Below are 20,945 nucleotides of genomic sequence, written 5' to 3' on the forward strand. Positions count from 1 at the left end.
TCCATAGAGCACCTAACGTAAGACGTGCAGAGGCAGGCAGTACTTTGCCGTGCAGCCATCTGGTACCTAGAAGTGTACAGAACTCTGGCAAAATAAGGGATGATTGTGGTGTGATTGTGGAGGACATTGTGGTTTAACCGGCTACTTGAATGTCTAATACAGTGGTTTTCAACCATTTTCATATCAAGGTCCATCATTTATTCTGCATTTGAGTCACGGACTACCATTTACAAAACTTATTTTGTTGTCGTTGCATGGATAAGATTTATTTTGTTCACAATTCCATGCTGTATTGCTGTAGGTATGATTAGGAGCGATAACAGGCAAACGTTGACCAAATTAACAGTTCTTCTACATTCTCTATTTGTGTAGACTTCTTGTAAATTAAGTAATGCAGACGTTTAACAATAATTTAACTCTTGAGTGCATTAAATGAAACCAAATGGACGCGTAAAGGTCCATTTGGTTTAATTTAACACTCTAAAGAGTTAAAGATCTAATAAGGGTCCATTTGGTTACCAACTCTCCACCATCATTTAGCTGGGGACCACCTGGTACCACCTCAAGGTCCACCTCAAGGACCACTGGTTGAAAACCACTGATCTAATATAGATAAACATCCAGATGCACTCCTATTGACCTATTCTGTTCTCATGCAATAGTTACTGAAGTGAGAGACAGCAGCAATTCAAAGGATTGTCAGATCTTATGGGTGTTAATTCTCAAGGACTCAAGATCAAGTCTATTTTGTACACTCATGAGGGAGTTGAATTGTCAACCAGTCTTGGGCTTTCTCCACTCTACTGGACTGTATACAAAAGTATAGGATACAACAGTACTGTAATACTGCCCTGTGGAGGGCAGTATTACACTTCTCAGTGTACAGCGCCTGCTAGAAAACATGAGAAGAAGAAGAAAAAGAAGAAGAAGAAAAGAGGTTAACTTGTTCCATGATTCAGGAACAGAGGGGCGAGACGTGAGACAGACATGGTTGTAGCTAGGCTACTAGTCAACTACAGGTTCACATATTGCCTGATTTTGAAATAAAAAACACCAGCTTTGTGGTATGTATTCAAGATAAACGTATGCCATTATAATGAGAAAAGCTATATAGCTTTGTGGGATATAGTTGTCAAACTGTCAGTGTTAATGGAATGCTTGGACAAAAATACTGTATACATGAGCAGATGTTTTTGACAACCATTATTCCATTACTATATTTGAATCAGTTTACAGAGACACGCAGAGATGCTGCACATATTTCCCCTGAGTATGTTCAAACACATACTTTAGTTTCCCTGCAAAGTTGTATCTTCTAATGTCATCATAATGGACTTTGGAACAGTGAACCTAATGGTTCACTGGGCTTAGACAGCCTAGTCAAACCAAAGCTTTTTCAGATTGCAAGTCCAACAACAAAAAAATATTTTTTGGAAACTTCCTACTAATTATTAAGAAAAATAAAAAAGTACTCTGAATAGTTCATGAATTGAGTTAAATCTGAGGAGGGCCAGCATTCCAAAAAGTCACTTAGTAATAAGTAAATAAAAAATCACACCTGTGTGAACTGAGTGGTGAAAGGTCTTATATAGCCTGATCAGCTGTGGTCTGACGTAATGTCAGAGACCATAGTAACCATGCTCATTTTTTTGGGTCCCACGCAGGTACACACACGTACAGGTACACGGGTACAGACACGGGTACAGACAAAGCTGGTTGTTGGAGTGGTTTGCACCACTCAAAAACAGCCAGAGTGTGCAACACCTTTTTCTTGTTTTCAGTAGTCAGCACGTATCACCGCATCCACCAGTGTTACTATGTACTACTAGGTATACATAATGGTGCAGAAGGAGGAGAGGACACTGGAGCAGCACGGACATAGAGCCTTTTATTAGGTGCTAGTATACAGAACGACTAACGTTTCCACCTTGCGGTCTTCATCAGAGTCATAGAGGTGGCAGCGTTTGGGCATGTCTTTATATACAGGCTGGGCTATCAATGAGCCAATGACAAGAGGCCATGTTACATGTAATAACCAGTTACTATACCAGCAGTCTAAACAGTTAAGAGTGTGGAGTGTGGAAAAAACGCTGTTGAACAGTAAAATAATATACATAATGGTGTTTTAAGAATTTGTAATATAAATAAATAAATACATAAATGTGTGTGCCTCCTGTAATGAAGGGCTTCACTCACTTTCACGTGATGTGTGTATTTGACAGGTAGCCAGAGCTATCCAAAGTATCTAACTAACCTATACAGTATCGACGTATGACATCACAAACTCTATATATGGAGATTTGATCTATAGTTCTGACTGAGTCAGAACTATCGTGACATCAGTGAGATGTCAGGAGCATCCGTCACCCCTTGAGTTTAGAGATGGAAGCAGTATTTCCAACACTCTTCGCCTAGACAGTATCTCCCAGGTGTGACTTAATTCTCAAGGCTATATTCACATTCAACCTTCAAGTGCGCTTGACCAGCTCTCACCGAGAGAGACTCCATCACCTTCCGTACGAGCCAGGGTATTTGGCCGTACAACCCATAGTTCTGCATTATACAGGGATCTAGACATCTTCTTACCGGACACCATGCACTGCGGTGCGTTCTAGTCTAGACTCGGACAACCAGACCTCATTGAGTAGTATTTTTTACTTCCAACAGTCGTTTGTATCATTAATCCATAATATAGAGACACAAGGTGTGAAACACTCACACATCATACTGTATCTTGCAGTAGCCTATCAGCTGTTTGCAGGTTTCAACAGAAACAGCACAGTCGTATATTATGAATGTAAATTCACAAGTGGTGAAGGTAGTCTACATCTCCACCACTGTATTTATTTTGGGTGTTTACTTATGAATAAACAGACTTCTCTTTTGTTTCAGCCATCATGTGGTCTACTAGACTGGGCCAGCAGTTGGGCCGTCCCACCCGTTCAGTTCTAGGGTGGCTGGTCAGCAAGTTTCTGACCAGGCACAACCAGCTTCTGGAGGAAAACGCCGTGAAGCTGTGTGGCATCCTGCCTGGACACACGGTTCTGGAGCTGGGCCACGGGCCCGGGCTGGGACTGCAGGCAGCAGCCAGACTGCTCACAGAACCTGCAGGCCGCCTCATAGGGGTGGATTACTCAAAGTACATGCATCAGGTAGTGTTTATTCTTGAGCAGTATAGTAGTCAATGTGAATGAAGTATTTGTATGAATAGAGGGTATGCGTGTGACATCATCATCAAACCAGGAAGTTATGCAGGAACGCCTACTGAGTGGCAAAAAACTACTTTCTGGCCCAAGGGGCCAGTGAGGCTATTCAACGTTGAAGGTCTGGGTCCTAGTGGTAGGAGGAGGGACTACAGGCGGACCCGTGGATTCATGACCGGGAAACCCCGTGCAGCTGGGCTTTAACATTGAGCGCTCGGTTGCATACGTCACTCCGGACCTCAAAGTTGAGGTCCGGAGGAGGGACTTCCGGCAGTCTTCCGGGTGCTTCAAAACGCCACTGAGCAACTTCCACTGACATGAATAGCTGGGGGGCGGAGCTTCGCGCCAGTTCAGTCTCTATCCTTTTATATACTCTATGTTCTGGCCTTGACAGCCCATACATCCACACAGAAAAGTCTTATCTGATTGCATTAAACAACATTAAACAATGTTAAACTCACTTTGCCTGTTGCTTTGCCACTCGATTTGCCACTCGATGTGCCATTCACTTTAAGCATGCGCATACTCTCTATAGAATAGAATACTATAGGCTGCCACTGCCATCACTGCCGCAGGGGTACAGTAGCCGGTAGAGCAGCTGGATGCGAGTTTCAAAGTTCGATCCCGGGCTCCCCCAGAGTTGGTGTCGAAGTGTCCTTGAGCAAGTCTCTGAAACCCTAATTGCTCCTGGTGTGCATGTTGGTACCTTTCATGTTTCTCTGCCATCGGTGTATGAATGTGTGTGCATGTGAATGGGTGAATGTAATGCACAATCTACGTGAAGCGCTTTGGATAAAAGCACTATAGAGCGTTGCAGTCCTGCCCCCTTTCATGACGACGCCAGGCCCAGGAAATGATTCCCAATGCATTTTTCCCATAGACATTTCAAAAAGTATTTATTTAAAGACGGTTACGCTGCGGACAAAGCCAACTCGAGTTGTGACAACTCATGACAACAAACACAATATTTTGGACCAAACAAATAATTACAAAGAAGAAAAACAACAAAAAAAGTGTTGTAACCTGCCGTTTTTTTCTTCTTTCTAATTATTTGTTCGGCCCAAAAAATTGTGTTTGTTGTCCTGAGTTGTCACGACTCGAGTTGGCTTTGTCCGCGGCGTAAACGTCTTTAAATAAATACTTTTTGAAATGTCTATGAGGAAAATGAACGGAGAATCATTTCCTGGGCCCTGGTAGGGGGCGGGACAGCGACGCTCTATACATGCACCATTTAGCATTTACTAAGTCTAGAGGGTTTTAGTGGTTAAAATATACCACAATCACATATAGGCTACACATGATCTCATTCTCTGTAGGTGGCTGAAAATAAACTGTAATATTCTGCTATAGAAGATTTCACTCATCCATAAATATCATGCCACGTTTGGAATCATTCCATGATTTTTTGAGTGGTGTAAACTACTCCTACAACTGGCTTTGTTAGTTTACGTGCCTGTCTGTACCAAAAAAAATGAACATGGTTGCTATGGTCACCCAGTTCACACGGGTGTGATTTCAGCTTTGTTAGTTTACGTGTCTGTTCGTACCAAAAAATGAGCATGGTTGCTATGGTCACCCAGTTCACACAGGTGTGATTTCATTACGTCAGACCACAGCTGATCAGTCTATATAAGACCTTACACCACTCAGTTCACACGGGTGTGATTTTTTTCTTGCAGATGGCAAGTGAAGTGATGAAAGATCTTTTGGCCAGTGGGAAGGTGACCCTGTACCACTGTGACGTAGCAGCCATGCCCCTGGCAGACGGCACCGTAGACCGAGTGTTTCACTGTAACTGCTACTACTTCTGGCCTGACCTCAGGAAAGCTGCTTCAGAGATACATAGGGTCATGAAACCAGGTAGGCTATTTCTTTCAAAATTACGCATGGCGTTTCACCTCTTACTTGTTGACTTAGAATTTTAGCTATTTACATCTATACACTGACACCACGGCGCGTAACACAGCGCCTCAAACTGTGACTCCGCCCCCCACCACCGGGGGAAGTTGTGATTTGCGCTCGTTCACTGCAATGCAATTTGCGGCATTTTCAAAACAATATTGAGCAGAGTAGCGATTATCAAACGTATTTGCAATGCCATATGTTGAAAGATCTGTTGCCTGTGGACAAGGCACGCTACCTCCGCAAGTTAGATAGCATCGGCATAGATGTTTGTCCGTATGTGATTAAGGATTGGACCAAGTTGCATTGGCAGCCATAGAAAATTCTTACCCCAGGCTAAAACCGGATGTGACGTTTTTGGGCGTTCCTGTCTAGCGTGGTGTCAGTGTATACAGGCTATCAATGATACCTCTGGAATGATATCTTGTTTCTATGAAGTCTGCTTCATTACCCTCCTTTAAAGTGCTAGCTGAATGCTATTACTTTTCTTGCCTTTTTATAGTGGTAACACATTGGCATTTTGTGTGTTCACTTTGTCTGGAGGCACTTATGTTTTACAGGACATTTCATTTTGTTTAAACCTGTGGCTTCTTTTTGTTCCCCTACTTGGTCCTCCAGGAGGCCTCATGGTGACAACGTTGAGACTGGACCGGATAGCTTACTTTGCGTCCAAGCGGGTGATGCCGGGAGAGAACTGGCGCCCGGAGGCCTACATGGCAGCTCTGAAAGACTCTGGCTTCACTGACGTCGACATGGACGACAAGCAGGACCGTGGCATCACATTTCAGACTATCTATGCCACTGCCTCAAAATGACATTCTCCGACTTATGACGACTCCACGATTTATGAGAGTCTAACTTCTCCCTTAAGCCCTTAAACCACCAATGATTAACCATGCAACTCCTTGCAACCAAATGGTTGCGACATGGTATACGCAAACAATGCGACCGCCTAGGGCCCCCGGGAGTTGCTGGAAGCCCCCCCGAACATGTCCTCAAAGTCATCCAACAAGCTTTGAACTGAGCAGATTTGGAATTTCCGTTCCAGAGATAATGGCCAAAACATCTTAAAAACGTCCACTTTCGCAGATTTTCGATTGAGTTTTGGCCATTATCGCCCGTTTTTCTTTAATAACACAGGCTAGGAAGGTTGTACGGTGACAAACTAGATTGTGAGTAAAGTTCACTTTGAGCTGCATCCAACCTTTTTTCTTTCACTCTGTAGTACAGAGTGTACAGAGTCTGTACATACAGTATAAGTATAGTGTCTTATATTTTGTGATGATATTGATATATTGTTATTTTTCATGTCATGTTTATGAATTGAATACACAGGACAGGACCTGAATGAAAACAAGACCGCAAGGACTTTTTCTTTTTGGTGCTATTCCTTTTAGATTCCTTTTTCCTTTTAGTGTTTGACTGTACACTGTTTTACATTTCTGTCTAATAAATTATTCAATCAATCAAACAATAAATCAGATTTTATGTCAGTAAACCTGTGGTTCCAATGACCCTGATGTTTTTGTCTTTTTGATGTTGGGTGGAAACCTCGTGTGTCCAAAACCATTACTTTTCAGGAAATGGGAAAATAAATCATCTGTGTTCCAGGAAATCCAATGTAGTTATTATTTAGTCACACAATTTCTTGTCTTGTCTTAATACATTATAAGCTATATAATATGTATAAACACCCTACTGTAAAATGTACACAGTACAGTAGTAGGCTACACATAATCAACTGTCAAACACTAGGACACCTTTGAGAGAGTAATTTAAAAGCAAAACACCACACCACGACAAATCATTGTCAGGGGGCTCTTGGGAAAATCAGCAGGCAAAATATACTATCACATGTTAACTTTATAAAATAAACAGAATTTAGAAGTTGTCTTTATTTTATTTTTCGATAATCCCAGTCCAGTTGGTGGCGCTAATGCACCACCGTCCTACCTATTCACAAACGGAAAGAACGAAACAACTACACTACCCATAAGGCATTTTTCTAAAACCAAGGCGCTCGAGGGAAACTCAAAACTGTACATTTGTTGCTCCTCTCCTCCTCGTCGAGTCTACGAGATAAAGCCGCCGTGTGAAGTTATTCAACATTAATTCAAGTGCCATATTGATTATTCAGGTAATTAGTCAACATATTAGTCTCTGGACAATGATGCGTCAAAGCTCAAGAAGTAGGCTACACACTTTGTTCGCGTCGCAAGGCAAGCCGCTGCACAGCTGTAAACATTAGCTAACGTTAGCTGTAGCTTACGAAATAACTTGAATAATCATTACTTCAGCTGTGTGAATACAGTATAAGTGTTGCAATGAACCCTTTCGTATTCACAGTCAGTGACTGACATAGTAATACTGACAGTGACATTAATGATTTAGTCTCTTTTTTTTTGTATTATTATTTTTTTTTTTACAGACTCCCCCCAGGAAGTTTGATATGTCATTTCTCTCTCCCAGTCCCATGCAAAAAGAGAAATATAAAGGCAGTAGGCATATAAGTGCAGTGCAGACAGTGGGCTCCTAAACCTTGTATTGTGGGCACATCCATTTTAAATTGGCATTTCTTTCCCTACATGTAAAGAAAAGAAAATGAATAAGCAGATAAATGCCATTGGAACCATTGGAAAATGGTCAGAAATATTAAAAAGTAAATATGATTTCAACATAAATGGTACATCATCAACTTTTTGTTGAAAGTTGAAAGCCTCGTAGTGAATGAACCAATTCTCTTATCATCAGACAACAGCCACAAACCTAATTGAAGAGGTCCATGTAGTGTATTAAGTGCGACTTAATGTTTGTTCTACCAGCAATATACATTACAACATATCAATGTTTGTGTTATGCAATGTTTGTGTTTACACAAACACTCAACATTGTCCATTCATTGTCAATGGCATTTAATGTTTGTGTAGGACAAAGTTTGTGTTTGCGCACACTAAAAGCTGGACATAGGCGCCCCTCAAAAAATATATGTATTTGCCCCTCATTTGTGAAATAAATCTAATATAAAATGCATATACAGTATATATCATAAATGGTGCTAGTGTTCAGTGGCTCACTGTTCACATTACCAGGCAGTGTTATGGCCTATTCATATTCATACTCTGTTATGGACTATTCAAAACTACAACATGATGTCACACTGCGGTGACTCACCGCTCACCCCAACACATTTCTCAGTTTTTACTAACCACCGTTTTGGACTTCGGTTTGGACTTCGGTAATAATAATGAATTGCATTTTTATGGCGCTTTTCTATGCACTACGTGCCTACTCAAAGCGCTTACAATGGTTCATTCATTCATACATTGGGAGGTGAAGCGGCGAACAGTCGACGCCAGCGTCCTCACTTCCCACATTCACACCAATGGTGGCGAGCTCACACTGACCGACTCATTGGAGGCAATGTAGGGTTCAGTGTCTTGCCCAAGGACACTTCGACATGTGGAGAGGAGGAGCCGGGATTCGAACCGCCGACCCATGGATCATTGGATGACCTGCTCTACCTCCTGAGCCACAGCCGCTCGGTAGTCACCTTATCACCTAAAACTGTAGTATGAATAGGCCTAATACAGATCCCTCCAGACTACCTCTCCCGTGTGTGTGTGTGTGTCTTCTTTTCCATTTTGCTCATGTCATGTAACTGTCGTCCTATCTTCAGGATGCAGAGGACGTCCCGGCTGAAACGTGAGCTGCAGATGCTGAGCACAGAGCCTCCACCGGGGATCACCTGCTGGCAGACGGAGGGCCAGATGGATGACCTCCGAGCTCGTAAGTTGTCGTCTCAGGTCAAAATAACATGAAGACATTTTGAGGTAACAATCATCCAATCAGTGTTAAATGGTGCAAAGAAGAGCACTTCTGCAGTCAATGTAAACCATATGTTGGGATAATTCTACTATACTGCGGTGAGACAGATCTCTGAGAATTATGTGGCCAAATTTAGGAGAAAAAACCCTGCTGCTTTCAAAGCATTGGTAAAAGGTAGAAATGTAATGGAGTCAAAAGTACAATTTGTCTTTCAAGTGTAGTGAAGTAAAAGTCAAAATTACCCCCCAAAACCCAAGTACAAATCAAAATATGTACAATACTCAAATAAAATATACATTCCACCACTGAAATACATGAAACTTCCATGGGCAGTGCAGCTTGCTATTTAGAACAACGGTGCCACTGCTACTTAAGGAAAGGTATTCTGTGCAAGGAATTCTGGTAATTTTCCTATGGAATGAACTTCCCATTGCAATCAGAACAGCAGACTCGTTGACCTTACAGGCATTTGCAAAGACTAAACTTAAATAGCATATTTCTATGTATTTCTAAAGTGTTCCATCCCTTGGTTTGCAGAGATAGTTGGCGGAACAGACACCCCGTACGAGGGCGGAGTCTTCTCCTTGGAGATCAAGGTTCCAGAGAGGTAATTGTGATGAACATGTTTGTTTTGTGATCTTGGTGAAATTGAAAATGAGGTTTTATTGTCCTAAATATGATGACATAAGTATTATTTAATTGTTGGTAAGATGTCTTCTATTTGTGGTTGATTTCCTCGAGTTAGATTTGTCAAGCTTGGGAGAGAAGACGGAACACTATAATCCTGGGGTGTCATTTTATGTATCATTATGAATATACTGTAAAACATGCTGTAAGCGACAATAATCAATCATCATGTTGCACTGACACTGACCAGCGTGCTCTGTCTGCCCCTCACTCACTGTCAAAGTATAAGTTCATGCGTTTAATATTTTGTGAAGCTGACCTACTCCTCCCTTTCCTTCCCTAGGTATCCGTTTGAACCGCCCAAGATGAGATTCTTGACCCCTATCTACCACCCTAACATCGACAACGCCGGACGCATCTGTCACGATGCACTCAAACTTCCACCCAAGGTTGAAAACTAATCGTGTACTTAAACAGTGGTCCCCGCACTTTTTAGCTTGAGATCCAAAAGTGAAATTACAGAAGTCGTTTGCCCAAACTAGTGAAAATATCAGATCTACAAGCTCACAAAGCGACGCTTCTCGTCATGTAATTGAGCTTGTATATCGGCTAGACTACTTCTAAAACCTTTGGTTCTAATTTATTGATCGTATTCCTTTATGAAATTACTAAAAAGAAAAAAAGAAAAATTTAGCTTTTTGGGGAATGCTTTTTGATAAAAATCAAAAAAATCAAAACAAAATGTATATATAGTGACTTATACAAATGTGTCTGCGACCCACAAACTGGTTTCCAAGCCCAGTGTTTGGAAACCAGTGTGGCGTAGTATATACTGTGCAATCCATCATGTTGCTTCTTTCTGCGTTAACCCTGCATGTGTCGATTAACACAAACCACCAGTTGATATAATATGTATGTATATGTGAGACCTCATCATGTTTCTCCCTCTGAAAGTAAAGCTCTGGTTCTCTCTGGTTTTAGGGTGCCTGGAAACCATCTCTCAACATCTCCACAGTGCTTAGCTCCATACAGCTGCTGATGAACGAACCCAACCCGGATGATCCGCTCATGGCTGACATAGTGAGTCTAACACACACTGACTCCACATCCACACACACCGCACACATCGTGCAAGGGCATCGCAAACATTTTTTCTTCTTCTTCTGAATATCGCATACCTTGGCTTTCACCAGTTTTTCCATGATGCACAACTTGACATAAAGGCTTGGCATAGGTCGGGTAATGCCAGAAAAACGCACTAAAGGCCCGGGCGGCTGGCGTGGCCGTCCGGGCGCCTAGGCTGCTAATCCAGCCTGATGGCGTGTCGCGGGTTCGACTCCCGATCCCGACGACCACCTTTTCTGCGTGTCAATCCCCATCTCTTCCGACTTCCCCCATTTCCTGTCAGGCTACTGTACACACTAACAAATCAGAAAAATACTCTTGTCTCTAAAGAAAATAACAATCTGATACTTTGGGGTGTCCTTAAGCAACTTTGGCGCATCTACAGTATCTCCAGCATCATCGCAATGCAGGTAGAGGTCGATTATCTACCTGGTCATGAGCAAAACATAGGCAAAAAAAAGTTTTGGAGTATTTCATAGTCATAGGAAATGGCGTCTTTAGTTGCCTGGAGCCACTGCAAACTTGAACCTGACCTTTTACTACAGTACAATGTCCGTGATTCATCCTTTTTAAAGAGGAAACATCTGTTCATGAAGGCAACAGAACAGACTTCTGGAATGGTGAGGTGAGTATTGTAGGACTGAAACAAATTAACTACTACTGTAGATGTATTATCTTTTAAGTACGATGAGCGCCGTGCATTGTTTGGCTGTGTCTTCTGTTAAACAATGACAGTCTTCTCATGACCAAGTTTTACAACAATGTGGTGCTTAAGCCAACCTTTTTAACCCATTTAGACTTGAGGCCGATTCTAAAAACGCCTTCTAAAACCTAACCTAAGGTTTCTGGAAACCTTCAAATTCTTATTCAAAAATTGTAAAAAGAAATACTATGTTGCTACATGTATAGCAACCACTACTGAGACAGAGCTGTATCATCTTTATATGTATATGTTTATTTTCCCTTTTTACCTCCATTATGATGAATTCCTGTTCTGTTCTTTGTCTATATAGAAGTGTCTATTTGTACGTCTCTAAATGTTTTGATGAATTGAACATGGTGGACCCTGTTGGAAACAAGTGTAATGCTTAATTGGGTCGTCCACTCACAGTTAACAGCCTTTGTATTGAGTTTGTGCTCGAAATGTACTGTAATTCTGCAAACTGTTAATAAATATTTCAATCAATCAATCAAAATTGAAGGTATAACAACAACGTATAGATTCGCAACAGGTTTAAATGGGTTAATTCCTCCCTACATCATTTCTAGGTTTTTCTAATTAAGCGTTAAAATAACTGCTTATTTTTATTTATTTTTAATAGCCGTAAAAACATCAACTAACAAAGTAGTAATAAGGGACAGCCCTCCTCGCACTATATTCATATATTCTTCTATATTTAAAAAAATTTAGCTGTCACTATTTTGAATTCGACATATTTTTTTAATGTATGTGCAATCCTGCCAAATATACACGGCACACACGTCATGCTGCAAAGTTAACATTGTCACATGTTTTAATTGCAGTCATCAGAGTTCAAATACAACAAACAGATATACTTGGAGAAGGCCAGAAAGTGGACAGAGAAACATGCTGTTCAGAAGAACACGGTGAGTCATTAAATTGGCATAATCACAATGGCAGGTGACCATTAAACTCACATTGCTAAGGTCTCAAAGTACAGGTAGAGCAACTGATGCTATCACGATGTAGTTACACTGACTACCCACGAGGTGGTGCTGTGACTCTAATTTTCATGTATATACAAACACTGATTGTCTTGTAATTGTTTTGTGCAGCAAGCTGACACAGTCTCGGGTGTTGGAGTTACTTTACCCATGCAGCCTCGAATCCTTTTCACATTCCACACATGACTCTTAACATTTTGGACATGTGGAGAAACGGGAGTCGATAGTGTATTATCAGGGGTATTATCAGGAGTCGTTGTGGTGGACGTTTTTTCCACAATTTCGTTTTTTTGCCACAGATATTCAAAATGAGTGCACAATGATATCACCATAAGCACATAAAAGAGCAATCCCAGAATGACCATAACAGGTCTGTAACTCAGAGTGTTCAAATGGAACCAAATGGACCGCTATACAGGTCCATTTGCACACTCAGAGTTAAGGGGGTCCTTAACTTGGACTCCTACATATGTAATAGTGTGTCGTAGTGAATAAGTGTCATACACATTCAGAAGAAAACCTGGAGGTCAAGGACACATTGTTTTGTCCGTGTATACGGACATACATATCGATGACCCCTGTGTGTGTTATGTGTATGTTTGCCTGTGCTCAGGGGGTTATGCAGAGTGACAAGGAAAACACTCCAGACCAAAATGCATCATCATCATCATCATCATCCCGCAAGAGAGAGTCCCAGAGTGGAGCGCACGCAGCGGTGGAGAGGCCACAGGAATCAAAGAGAGCATGTGTGTAAACTACCTGTCCCGGCCTTGTCAAAACACGGCCTCTTTGACCGTACCTTAGTTATTATACCTTTTACCATATGTTTGTGATTTTGTGCATTTTAGAGGTCTCACGCCTACTTAACCCATTAACCCATTCTGACCTGAGATCAGATTCTAAAAATGTCTTCTACATCCTGACAGTTTTCTGAAAAAGCTATGTTTCTATGTCAGTCGTTCTTCGATTTTTCAAAAATAGCAGACCTACAAGCTCGTGGCGCGCCACTCGGTGGCGCGCTACGAGCTTGTAGATCTGCTATTTTTCAATAGCTAAAGCATAACATAATGCTAACACCAAAAGGGGTTCCCGCCCAAAATGGGTTAAGACCTGAGGCCGATTATTTATTTATTTTTATATATATATATATATATATATATATATATATATATATATATATATATATTCAAAGATTTGCACAAAAGTAAAAACTACTAGTGGTTGTCCTCAAATGATTTATTTGCAAGGACGCTCTTAACTCTGAGAGTGTCCAGTCGTGTTATGGTCATTCAGGGCTATAGATCTTTATGATCTTGTACAGTATATCTGCTATTTTTGAATAGCCAAAGTATAAAATAATGATTTTTTTTTTAGCTAAAATCTATAAAATTACACAGATGTCTTCCCGGTTTGAATGGGTTAAGTTTGTGTGTTATGTTTCTTTTATGCACAAATATGTACATATTATTAATGTGTAACGCTATACCTGTTGTATGTTGTAATGTGTGTTCAAATTATTAGCGAGTCCAACATTTTTACATTGTTGTTTACAATGACAGTAGTTGATGCGTACCGTGTGAAGCTATTTCTTTTATTCAATCATAATGTTTGACAGTTGTATAATAAAGTATGTACATCCAAAATAGCAAGTCAAATTTGTTTGTTTTTTAACAAACTAAGAGGGATTTATTTCTTACATATATAAAATTATATATTTGCTGTATATCATATAAAAACGGAGACAAACACACAGGGCTATAGTGAATCGATAGCATGCTAGTTCAGAGGTAGTTACATTGTATGTACAATATTGCTAGCCTACTCTTAACAGTCATCTGTAAGCGGGACGCATACTCCAGCTTTTAGGTGATAACTAGGGTTGTCCCGATCATGTGATCGGAAATTGGGGCCGATGACGTCATTTTCAATCAGATCGGGAGCAAAAAAACATCGGGACATCCCTAGTGTCAATATTATCTCCATATCATGATATTAGACTGGATATTGTCTGTGATTTTGGATATTGTACTACTTTGATATGGCATAAGTGTTCTATAAAAAAATATAAATATTGGATCGGGAAAAAGGGGTATCGGCAGATATTCAAAATCAAAAGATCGGAATCTGATCGGGAGCAAAAAAACGTGATCGGGACATCCCTAGTGATAACCTAACCACCGCAACCATCGCCGCTCAGTGACGTCATGTCGTTTTCCCAACCACCGCGGTGGTTAGTAAAAACAGAGAAATGTGCTGGGGTGAGCTGTGAGTCGCTTATCACAGGGGTTCTCAACGTTTTTGGCCGGGGACCCCCGAAAATGCTTTGGCAACGTCTCGGGACCCCCGCCCCGCCCCCTCCCGACCCCCAATATAAATTGACTGCTACAATAACCTTAAACCATTTTGGGCGGGAACCCCTTTTGGTGTTTTAAGCATTGTTATAATTTAGCTATTGAAAAATAGCAGATCTACAAGCTCATAGCGCGCCACCGAGTGGCGCGCTATGAGCTTGTAGGTCTGCTATTTTTGAAAAATCGTTTTTTTTTTTTTTTTTGAAAATAATTTGGGGACCCCCTAAAATAATTTGGCGACCCCCCGAGGGGTCGCGACCCACGGGTTGAGAACCCCTGACCTAAAAAACTGGAGTATGCGTCGCCCTTTTAGAAAGACCCCGAGCTACATCCCATTGAGTCTGTGACTGTCCGCCTCAGGCTGGGGGGGGGGAGAGTTGCATATAATTTGTGTCAAAACCATGTAAACCGTTATGTGCGATCTGTTTCCCGTTGTTATACCACAGGCAATTATAAGACTTCTGTGACGGAGAAATGTTAGCTTACTCTGGTACAGAAAAAGACCTCTGCAGATGCATCCTTATATTATATATATATATAACTGAACCGTAGCAATAAGATAGACCTGGTATTTAAAAAAACAACAACAAACAATATAATAACTCCACTTTATAAACATGTAACCAAATAATCTATAACCTTTTCTAAGCTGCATATCTCTTTTTTTATAACGACAACATAAACATTTACACTTTCAATATTCTACTGCTTCTACTTAAATTCCCCTTGCTAGACCACTGATTTGTCTCGTGCTTAAAATGTCCCATTATCCTCAACGGCCTTTATTCGTGCTTTCCGTTTGACCTGTATCTTCTTCGATCCTCCCCGAAGAACGTCTCTGAAATCGTCCATGCTTTGATCTGTGACGCTGTGCTCTCGTGAAGTTTTCATTTTTTTTAAAGTCTTTATTGCTTCTCGTGAAGTTTTAAATTTTTTTAAGTCTTTATTGCGACGCGGGCATTTTGGTTTTGCAGTCTACGTGTCCAGGGGGCACTTGGCAATGGTGGTATTCTCATAGACCTCTATACAGTAGTTTAACTACAGTCTCTTGTGTGTAGACCCATTCTGATAGAGGTCGGGGGGGACCAATAACTCAGGCGTGGTCTCTGCTGCCATGTGTACTGTGTGTGTATTCTATGTGTGTATTGTACTGTACGCCGGTCCAGGAAAGTCCATATTGTCCCATCTTATCCATTCAGCCCGGAAGAGACATGAGGCCTCAGGGATGAGGAGTGATGGTGGGGTGATAGAGTGGACATGTGTTGCTGTTTAGATCCTGTTCAAAACCATTCAGACAATCTTCATCTCTCAGGCTCCCTCTCTCCGTTAGCCGCTCTCGCCCCCGGCCGCAGGGAGAGGCCGTCGTCTGACAGGCGATGAGCGGGACCGAGGAGGAGGAAGAGGAGGTGGCGGAGCAGTGGGAGAACCTGATGCCGTCCCGCTGGGGCTGCTGGAGCAGGGAGGAACCTCCTCCTCCACCACTGCCGTACAGGGCGATGTCCGCGTCGGCGAGGGACACCTGTGTCGTCTCGGAGCACGAGCTCTTCTCCGTCTCCACGGAGACCAGCGAGTCGAGCGTGCGGTCCCGGCGCAGCGGCTGTCGGTGCGCCTTGGGCCGGGGCCAGAAGAAGAGCAGCTGGGAGTGGTCCCGCGTGAACAGCAGGAAGAGGAGGGGGTTGAGGCAGGACGGCAGCGGCTGCAGGAGCAAGAGGACGGACTTGAGCACCTCCTCGCCGAGGGAGAGGAGGCCCAGCAGGGAGCAGAGCGAGAGGAAGGCCACGGGCACGTAGAGGAGGCCGTTGGTGAAGATGAGCCAGGCGACGTGCTTGATCATGGCACAGTCCCACAGGCCTTCGCACTCTCCTCTCAGCAGCTCCCAGTATAGGCGGATGTAGGAGCCGGTGACTATCAGCAGGCACAGGGTATTCATCATGATGAGAGCCAGGGGGAAGCCAAGGGAGGAGGGGGGCTGCGAGGAGCCCGGTGGCAGTGGGGAGGGCAGGCAGAACGGAGAGGAGCCGTACTCCCCGACGCCTGCCAAGGGCAGGGAGGCCAGGGTGAGCGACAGTGCCAGGCAGAAGAGGGCGCACGTGCGCACGCTGCCGAGCGACGGCGACTTGCCGTAGGCGCGGGCGCACGTCACGCTCACGCCGCACTGCACGGCCGCCAGCGTCAGCAGCAGCACGCTGGCCTCGGACGCGAACACCCACACCCAGCCGGTGGCCTGGCAGCCGGGACCGCCCTCCCAGCGGGCGCCGTGCCGCCCGAACTCCCCCAGCGTGAGCACGTCCACCAGGGCCAGCGTGCATGTGCACACGCCCGTCAGCAGGTTGGAGGCGCCCATGCAGGCCACGGTGAAGCGCAGAGGGGAGAGGTAGCCGGCCGAGCCGAAGAGGGAGAGCAGCAGCAGGGAGTTCCCCAGCAGCGCCACCAGGGAGATGGACCATAGGCCCACTCGCACCAGCCAGCTGCCCAGCAGAGACTCACAGGGACGGAATGGACCTGCAGCAGCAGCAACACCACCACAAAGAATGATGCAAACCGTCAGCAATATATTAATGTACCAAAGCATTGGCATCAAAATGTACTAAAAGTAAAAGTGCTCATTGTGCAGAATATATTGTTTGAAAATAGCAGATCTACAAGCTCACAATGTGTCTCATCGCAACCTTGTATATATTGTAGATTGTAGGCTATTTTGAAATGTATGGCTGGAGTGATTAATGTATGTCTTCTAAATCTACAAAGTAATTAAAGTTTTCAAATAAATGTAGTAGAGTAAAAGTACAATATTTGCCTTTGAGACGTAGTGGAGTAGAAGTATTGAAAATTGGAAATGCTCTAAAGTAAAAGTACCTAAAAAATGTACTTAAGTAGTACTTGAGTAATTGTACTTAGTAACCTTTTCTTTGTTAAAACAAAAGTTCTCTTTGGAAAAAGTGAAGCTTTTGTGGATTGCCAGTTTCATCCAATCAGGAGAGAGTAACCATTAATCAGCTTCAATTTTATAGTGTTTTCCAGTTCCAATTTTGTCTGCTAATTAATTTGAGTGATTGATGAATACTTCATTGACCATTTTGTAAATGTACGGAGGCGGTACAACTATTTAAAACACGCCAAATGGATAATGCAAAAAGGCTTGTTTCCATTTGGGGTCCATGAAGCAACATTTAAAACGACTGGACAAAAATATCAATGCAACATGTTTTTGTGTCATCACAACCAATTTCACTCGTTTAACCCCTTCAGGCCTGACGTCGAAATTAAAAAAAAAAGTTTTCTAAATCATGACAATTTTCTGAAAGATTTGAGGCACATTTTAACGATTTTTCAAAAATAGCAGACCGAGTGGCGCGCTATGAGCTTGTAGATCTGCTATTTTTCAATAGCTAAATTATAACATAATGTATGTAACCACCAAAAGGGGTTCCTGCTCAAAATTGGTTAATCTCTATCTTCCTATATGAGGTCTCCTGATTGGATAAAACTGGTATACAGAACAAACACTATATAAATGATTACTATGTAATTATATACCTATTTAACACTTATTTTGACAAAAACAAAAACACTGACTGCACCTTTAAAAAAGGCCTTAATAGAGTTGCCTTAAAGCCAAAGGCATGTTCTCCCTTTGTCTATCTGTGTTCAGAGTGAAATGGACATGAATTACGTGCAGGTGACAAACTACCTCTAGGTTTGGTATAGGTTACCTGGGATAGGCGTACACTGAACACTGGTCTGCAGTTTGGATTCCTCTATTTCTAGCTGGAACTCTTCCAGATCAGGGTCATCTGCAACACAAAGTGTTATGGTCAAAGACGAGAAGAAATGCCCTTAAAGGAGCATTCAGTGATTTGGGTGATTTGGAAAAAACCCCGGTCCACCCCGGTAACAAGATGTGCACGTATACACGCTCTACAGTGGGGGAAGTACAACAGACCAACAGCACGTGCACCAAGGCCCGCCCCACTCAATCATGATTGGAGGAAGGCCCCTCTCATCCTGATTGGATGAAGGTTTTGCCACCCGCCACCAAAACTGAAACTAGGGTTTTTTGACCCCAGGGGCTCACTGGGGACAGGGAGGAACTCCTTATTTGGTCAGCACACTCTATAGTAGGGAGGATTATCCAGAAAAAAAGAAAAAATAAGTGATATTTGAATTAAGTCAAATCACTGAATATACCTTTAATGTTCAGTGTGTGACACGGTCCGTTTATCCTGTACAGTATGTTTCTGAGTGTGTGTGCAATGCATGTAGTAGTAGCAGCCTTGGGAACGGTTCCTGAGCCACGTGGCCCATAGTGGCAGGAGCCTCTCTCTTGTTTCTCATAGCGTGAGGCCCCAAGCCTTGATGTACACCCCCCTGAACATGATGCTACTTACCGGTAACTAAGAATATGTCGCAGGGACTTACCCCCAATCCAACCTGCCGAGCAGGGAGGGATCTTTGGTATGACGCGCCCCGCGGAATTGACCCCCGAACTAGGGCCGTCACGATTACAAAATTTAAGTTGACGATTAATTGTCATTGTGGTTTTGGTGTTTAACATATGAATAATAACTTAATTTCTGTTTGCCTTTTAGGATTCGTAATCAAATATTGCACAGGGCAGTATGACACATAACTTAAATATACAAAGACTTCACTTTACTGACATCATTTTATACTATGCTATTTCTGCTATTTTTGGAAAATGGATGAACATTTTTCAACATGGAAACGATTATGTCAAATAATTGCAATTATCTCAAATGATTGCGATTAGATGATTATGTAATCACTGTGACGGGCCTACCCTGACCTCCCAGTCTCAGGTTGGACACTCTTCACCACGAGACCACAGAGCTATGTGTGCTTCCTCTGTAGTCTAGTGTAGTACTGTTTATTACGTGTGTGTGTCTATCTAGTGCAGTGGTTCCCATAGTGGGGTCCTTGAGGGAGTTTCAGGAGGTCCCTACAGTAGCTAGATGATAGATAGGAACCAAATGGACCCTTATGGGTCTGTAACTCAGAGAGTGTACAACATTTGCACACTCTAAATCAACATGTTAAATCAACATTGATTTTACAATATAAATTGGGGTCCCAGAGACAGAAATGCCATTCAATGGGGGTCTGTAGCCTAATGCATGTCAAACTAGGGGTCCTTGACATTAAAATGGTTGAGAATCACTGCTAGAGCCATACGATTCTTCTCTTATGGGGGTCCCTGCAGGCATATCTTTTTCAAATGGGGTGTGTCGCTGGCTAATAACTGTCAATTTGGGGGTCCTTGACATGACAAAGTTTGGGAACCAGTGATCTAGAGTTCATGTGACAGTGTGTGGCAGAATGGGGTGGAGGAGGTTGCCAGGTTGGCATAGTTGTCTAGTGTTCATGTGACAGTGTGTGGCAGAAGGGGGTGGAGGAGGTTGCCAGGTTGTCATAGTGGTCGTGAATCAAACATTCCTTTTGCGGCGATGAAAAAATATATCCGAGGAACATAATTGCTGCACTCATAACTCTCATCAGGACTGTTTTGATAACAATTTAAGGTGTATAAATTCTAATCAGTGTTATGTCATGGTCTGTTCATCCTTTTGTTATTGTTATCTTTCCTTTGTGAGCCCAGCCTTTGTTTCTTTCTACACTCTAATTGTGTGGATTTAATAGTAGTAATTTCGGCTTAATTTTGGTTTAACAATGTTTATACTTATTATGCCTACAGTAGGAATTTGTGGCGGGGTAAACATTCATGTGTGTGTGTGTGTGTGTGTGTGTGTGTGTGTGTGTGTGTGTGCGAGTGTGTTTGGCCGCTGCCAGGTAATTGTGGTTTCACGGAGGCTCTGACTTGTTCCAGGGAGCCTCATGTCAACAATAAAGCCTGATAGACCCAGAGACGTTGGCAGCGAGTGCAGACATCGGGGCCGTTTGTTTCTCCCTTAACCATTTTGGTCTATCATCATGTATACAGTGTGTACACCTGTGTAACAATGATATGATGTGCATATACTAGAGATGCACCGATACCTTTTTTTCCCCTTCCCGATACCGATTCCGATAATAACTTGCGTATCAGTTGATACCAAGTACCGATCCGATACAAGTGTGTAATAAAGAATACATAAAAATCGGCCTGGGCCATGGCTCAGTGGTCCAGGCACCTTGGCTGGTAATCCAGTCTGGCAGTGTGCCGCGGGTTCGACTCCCGATCCCGACGGCCTTTACTGCATGTCTTCCC

General features: G+C 42.7%; 3 protein-coding genes across 3 annotated transcripts in view; 2 read left to right on the forward strand and 1 right to left on the reverse strand.

The window, feature by feature from the left end:
- Positions 1–949: 949 nt before the first annotated feature.
- On the forward strand, positions 950–6,619 carry LOC306916047 (putative methyltransferase YdaC). Its single transcript, XM_079493747.1, has 4 exons — positions 950–1,064; positions 2,893–3,152; positions 4,883–5,063; positions 5,724–6,619. Exons 2-4 carry the CDS (start codon positions 2,898–2,900, stop codon positions 5,918–5,920), a joined length of 633 nt encoding a protein of 210 aa, XP_079349873.1. The 5' UTR covers positions 950–1,064; positions 2,893–2,897; the 3' UTR covers positions 5,921–6,619.
- A 483-nt stretch (positions 6,620–7,102) lies between these two features.
- ube2t (ubiquitin-conjugating enzyme E2T (putative)) lies at positions 7,103–14,011 on the forward strand. Its single transcript, XM_079493759.1, has 7 exons — positions 7,103–7,242; positions 8,782–8,891; positions 9,468–9,537; positions 9,901–10,006; positions 10,539–10,637; positions 12,207–12,290; positions 12,982–14,011. Exons 2-7 carry the CDS (start codon positions 8,783–8,785, stop codon positions 13,120–13,122), a joined length of 609 nt encoding a protein of 202 aa, XP_079349885.1. The 5' UTR covers positions 7,103–7,242; position 8,782; the 3' UTR covers positions 13,123–14,011.
- A 1,903-nt stretch (positions 14,012–15,914) lies between these two features.
- Positions 15,915–20,945, reverse strand: part of lgr6 (leucine-rich repeat containing G protein-coupled receptor 6) — a gene marked incomplete at its 5' end in the record, with an annotated part of 44,709 nt that continues 39,678 nt past the window's right edge. Inside the window, 2 exons of the mRNA XM_079493692.1 lie at positions 15,915–17,221; positions 18,433–18,513. Coding sequence (XP_079349818.1) covers positions 15,939–17,221; positions 18,433–18,513 — 1,364 coding nt within the window. The 3' untranslated portion in view covers positions 15,915–15,938. The remainder of the gene's footprint in view (positions 17,222–18,432; positions 18,514–20,945) is intronic.

The sequence above is a fragment of the Electrona antarctica genome, assembly GCF_951216825.1.
Source record: "Electrona antarctica genome assembly, chromosome: 2".
Lineage (NCBI taxonomy): Eukaryota > Metazoa > Chordata > Actinopteri > Myctophiformes > Myctophidae > Electrona > Electrona antarctica.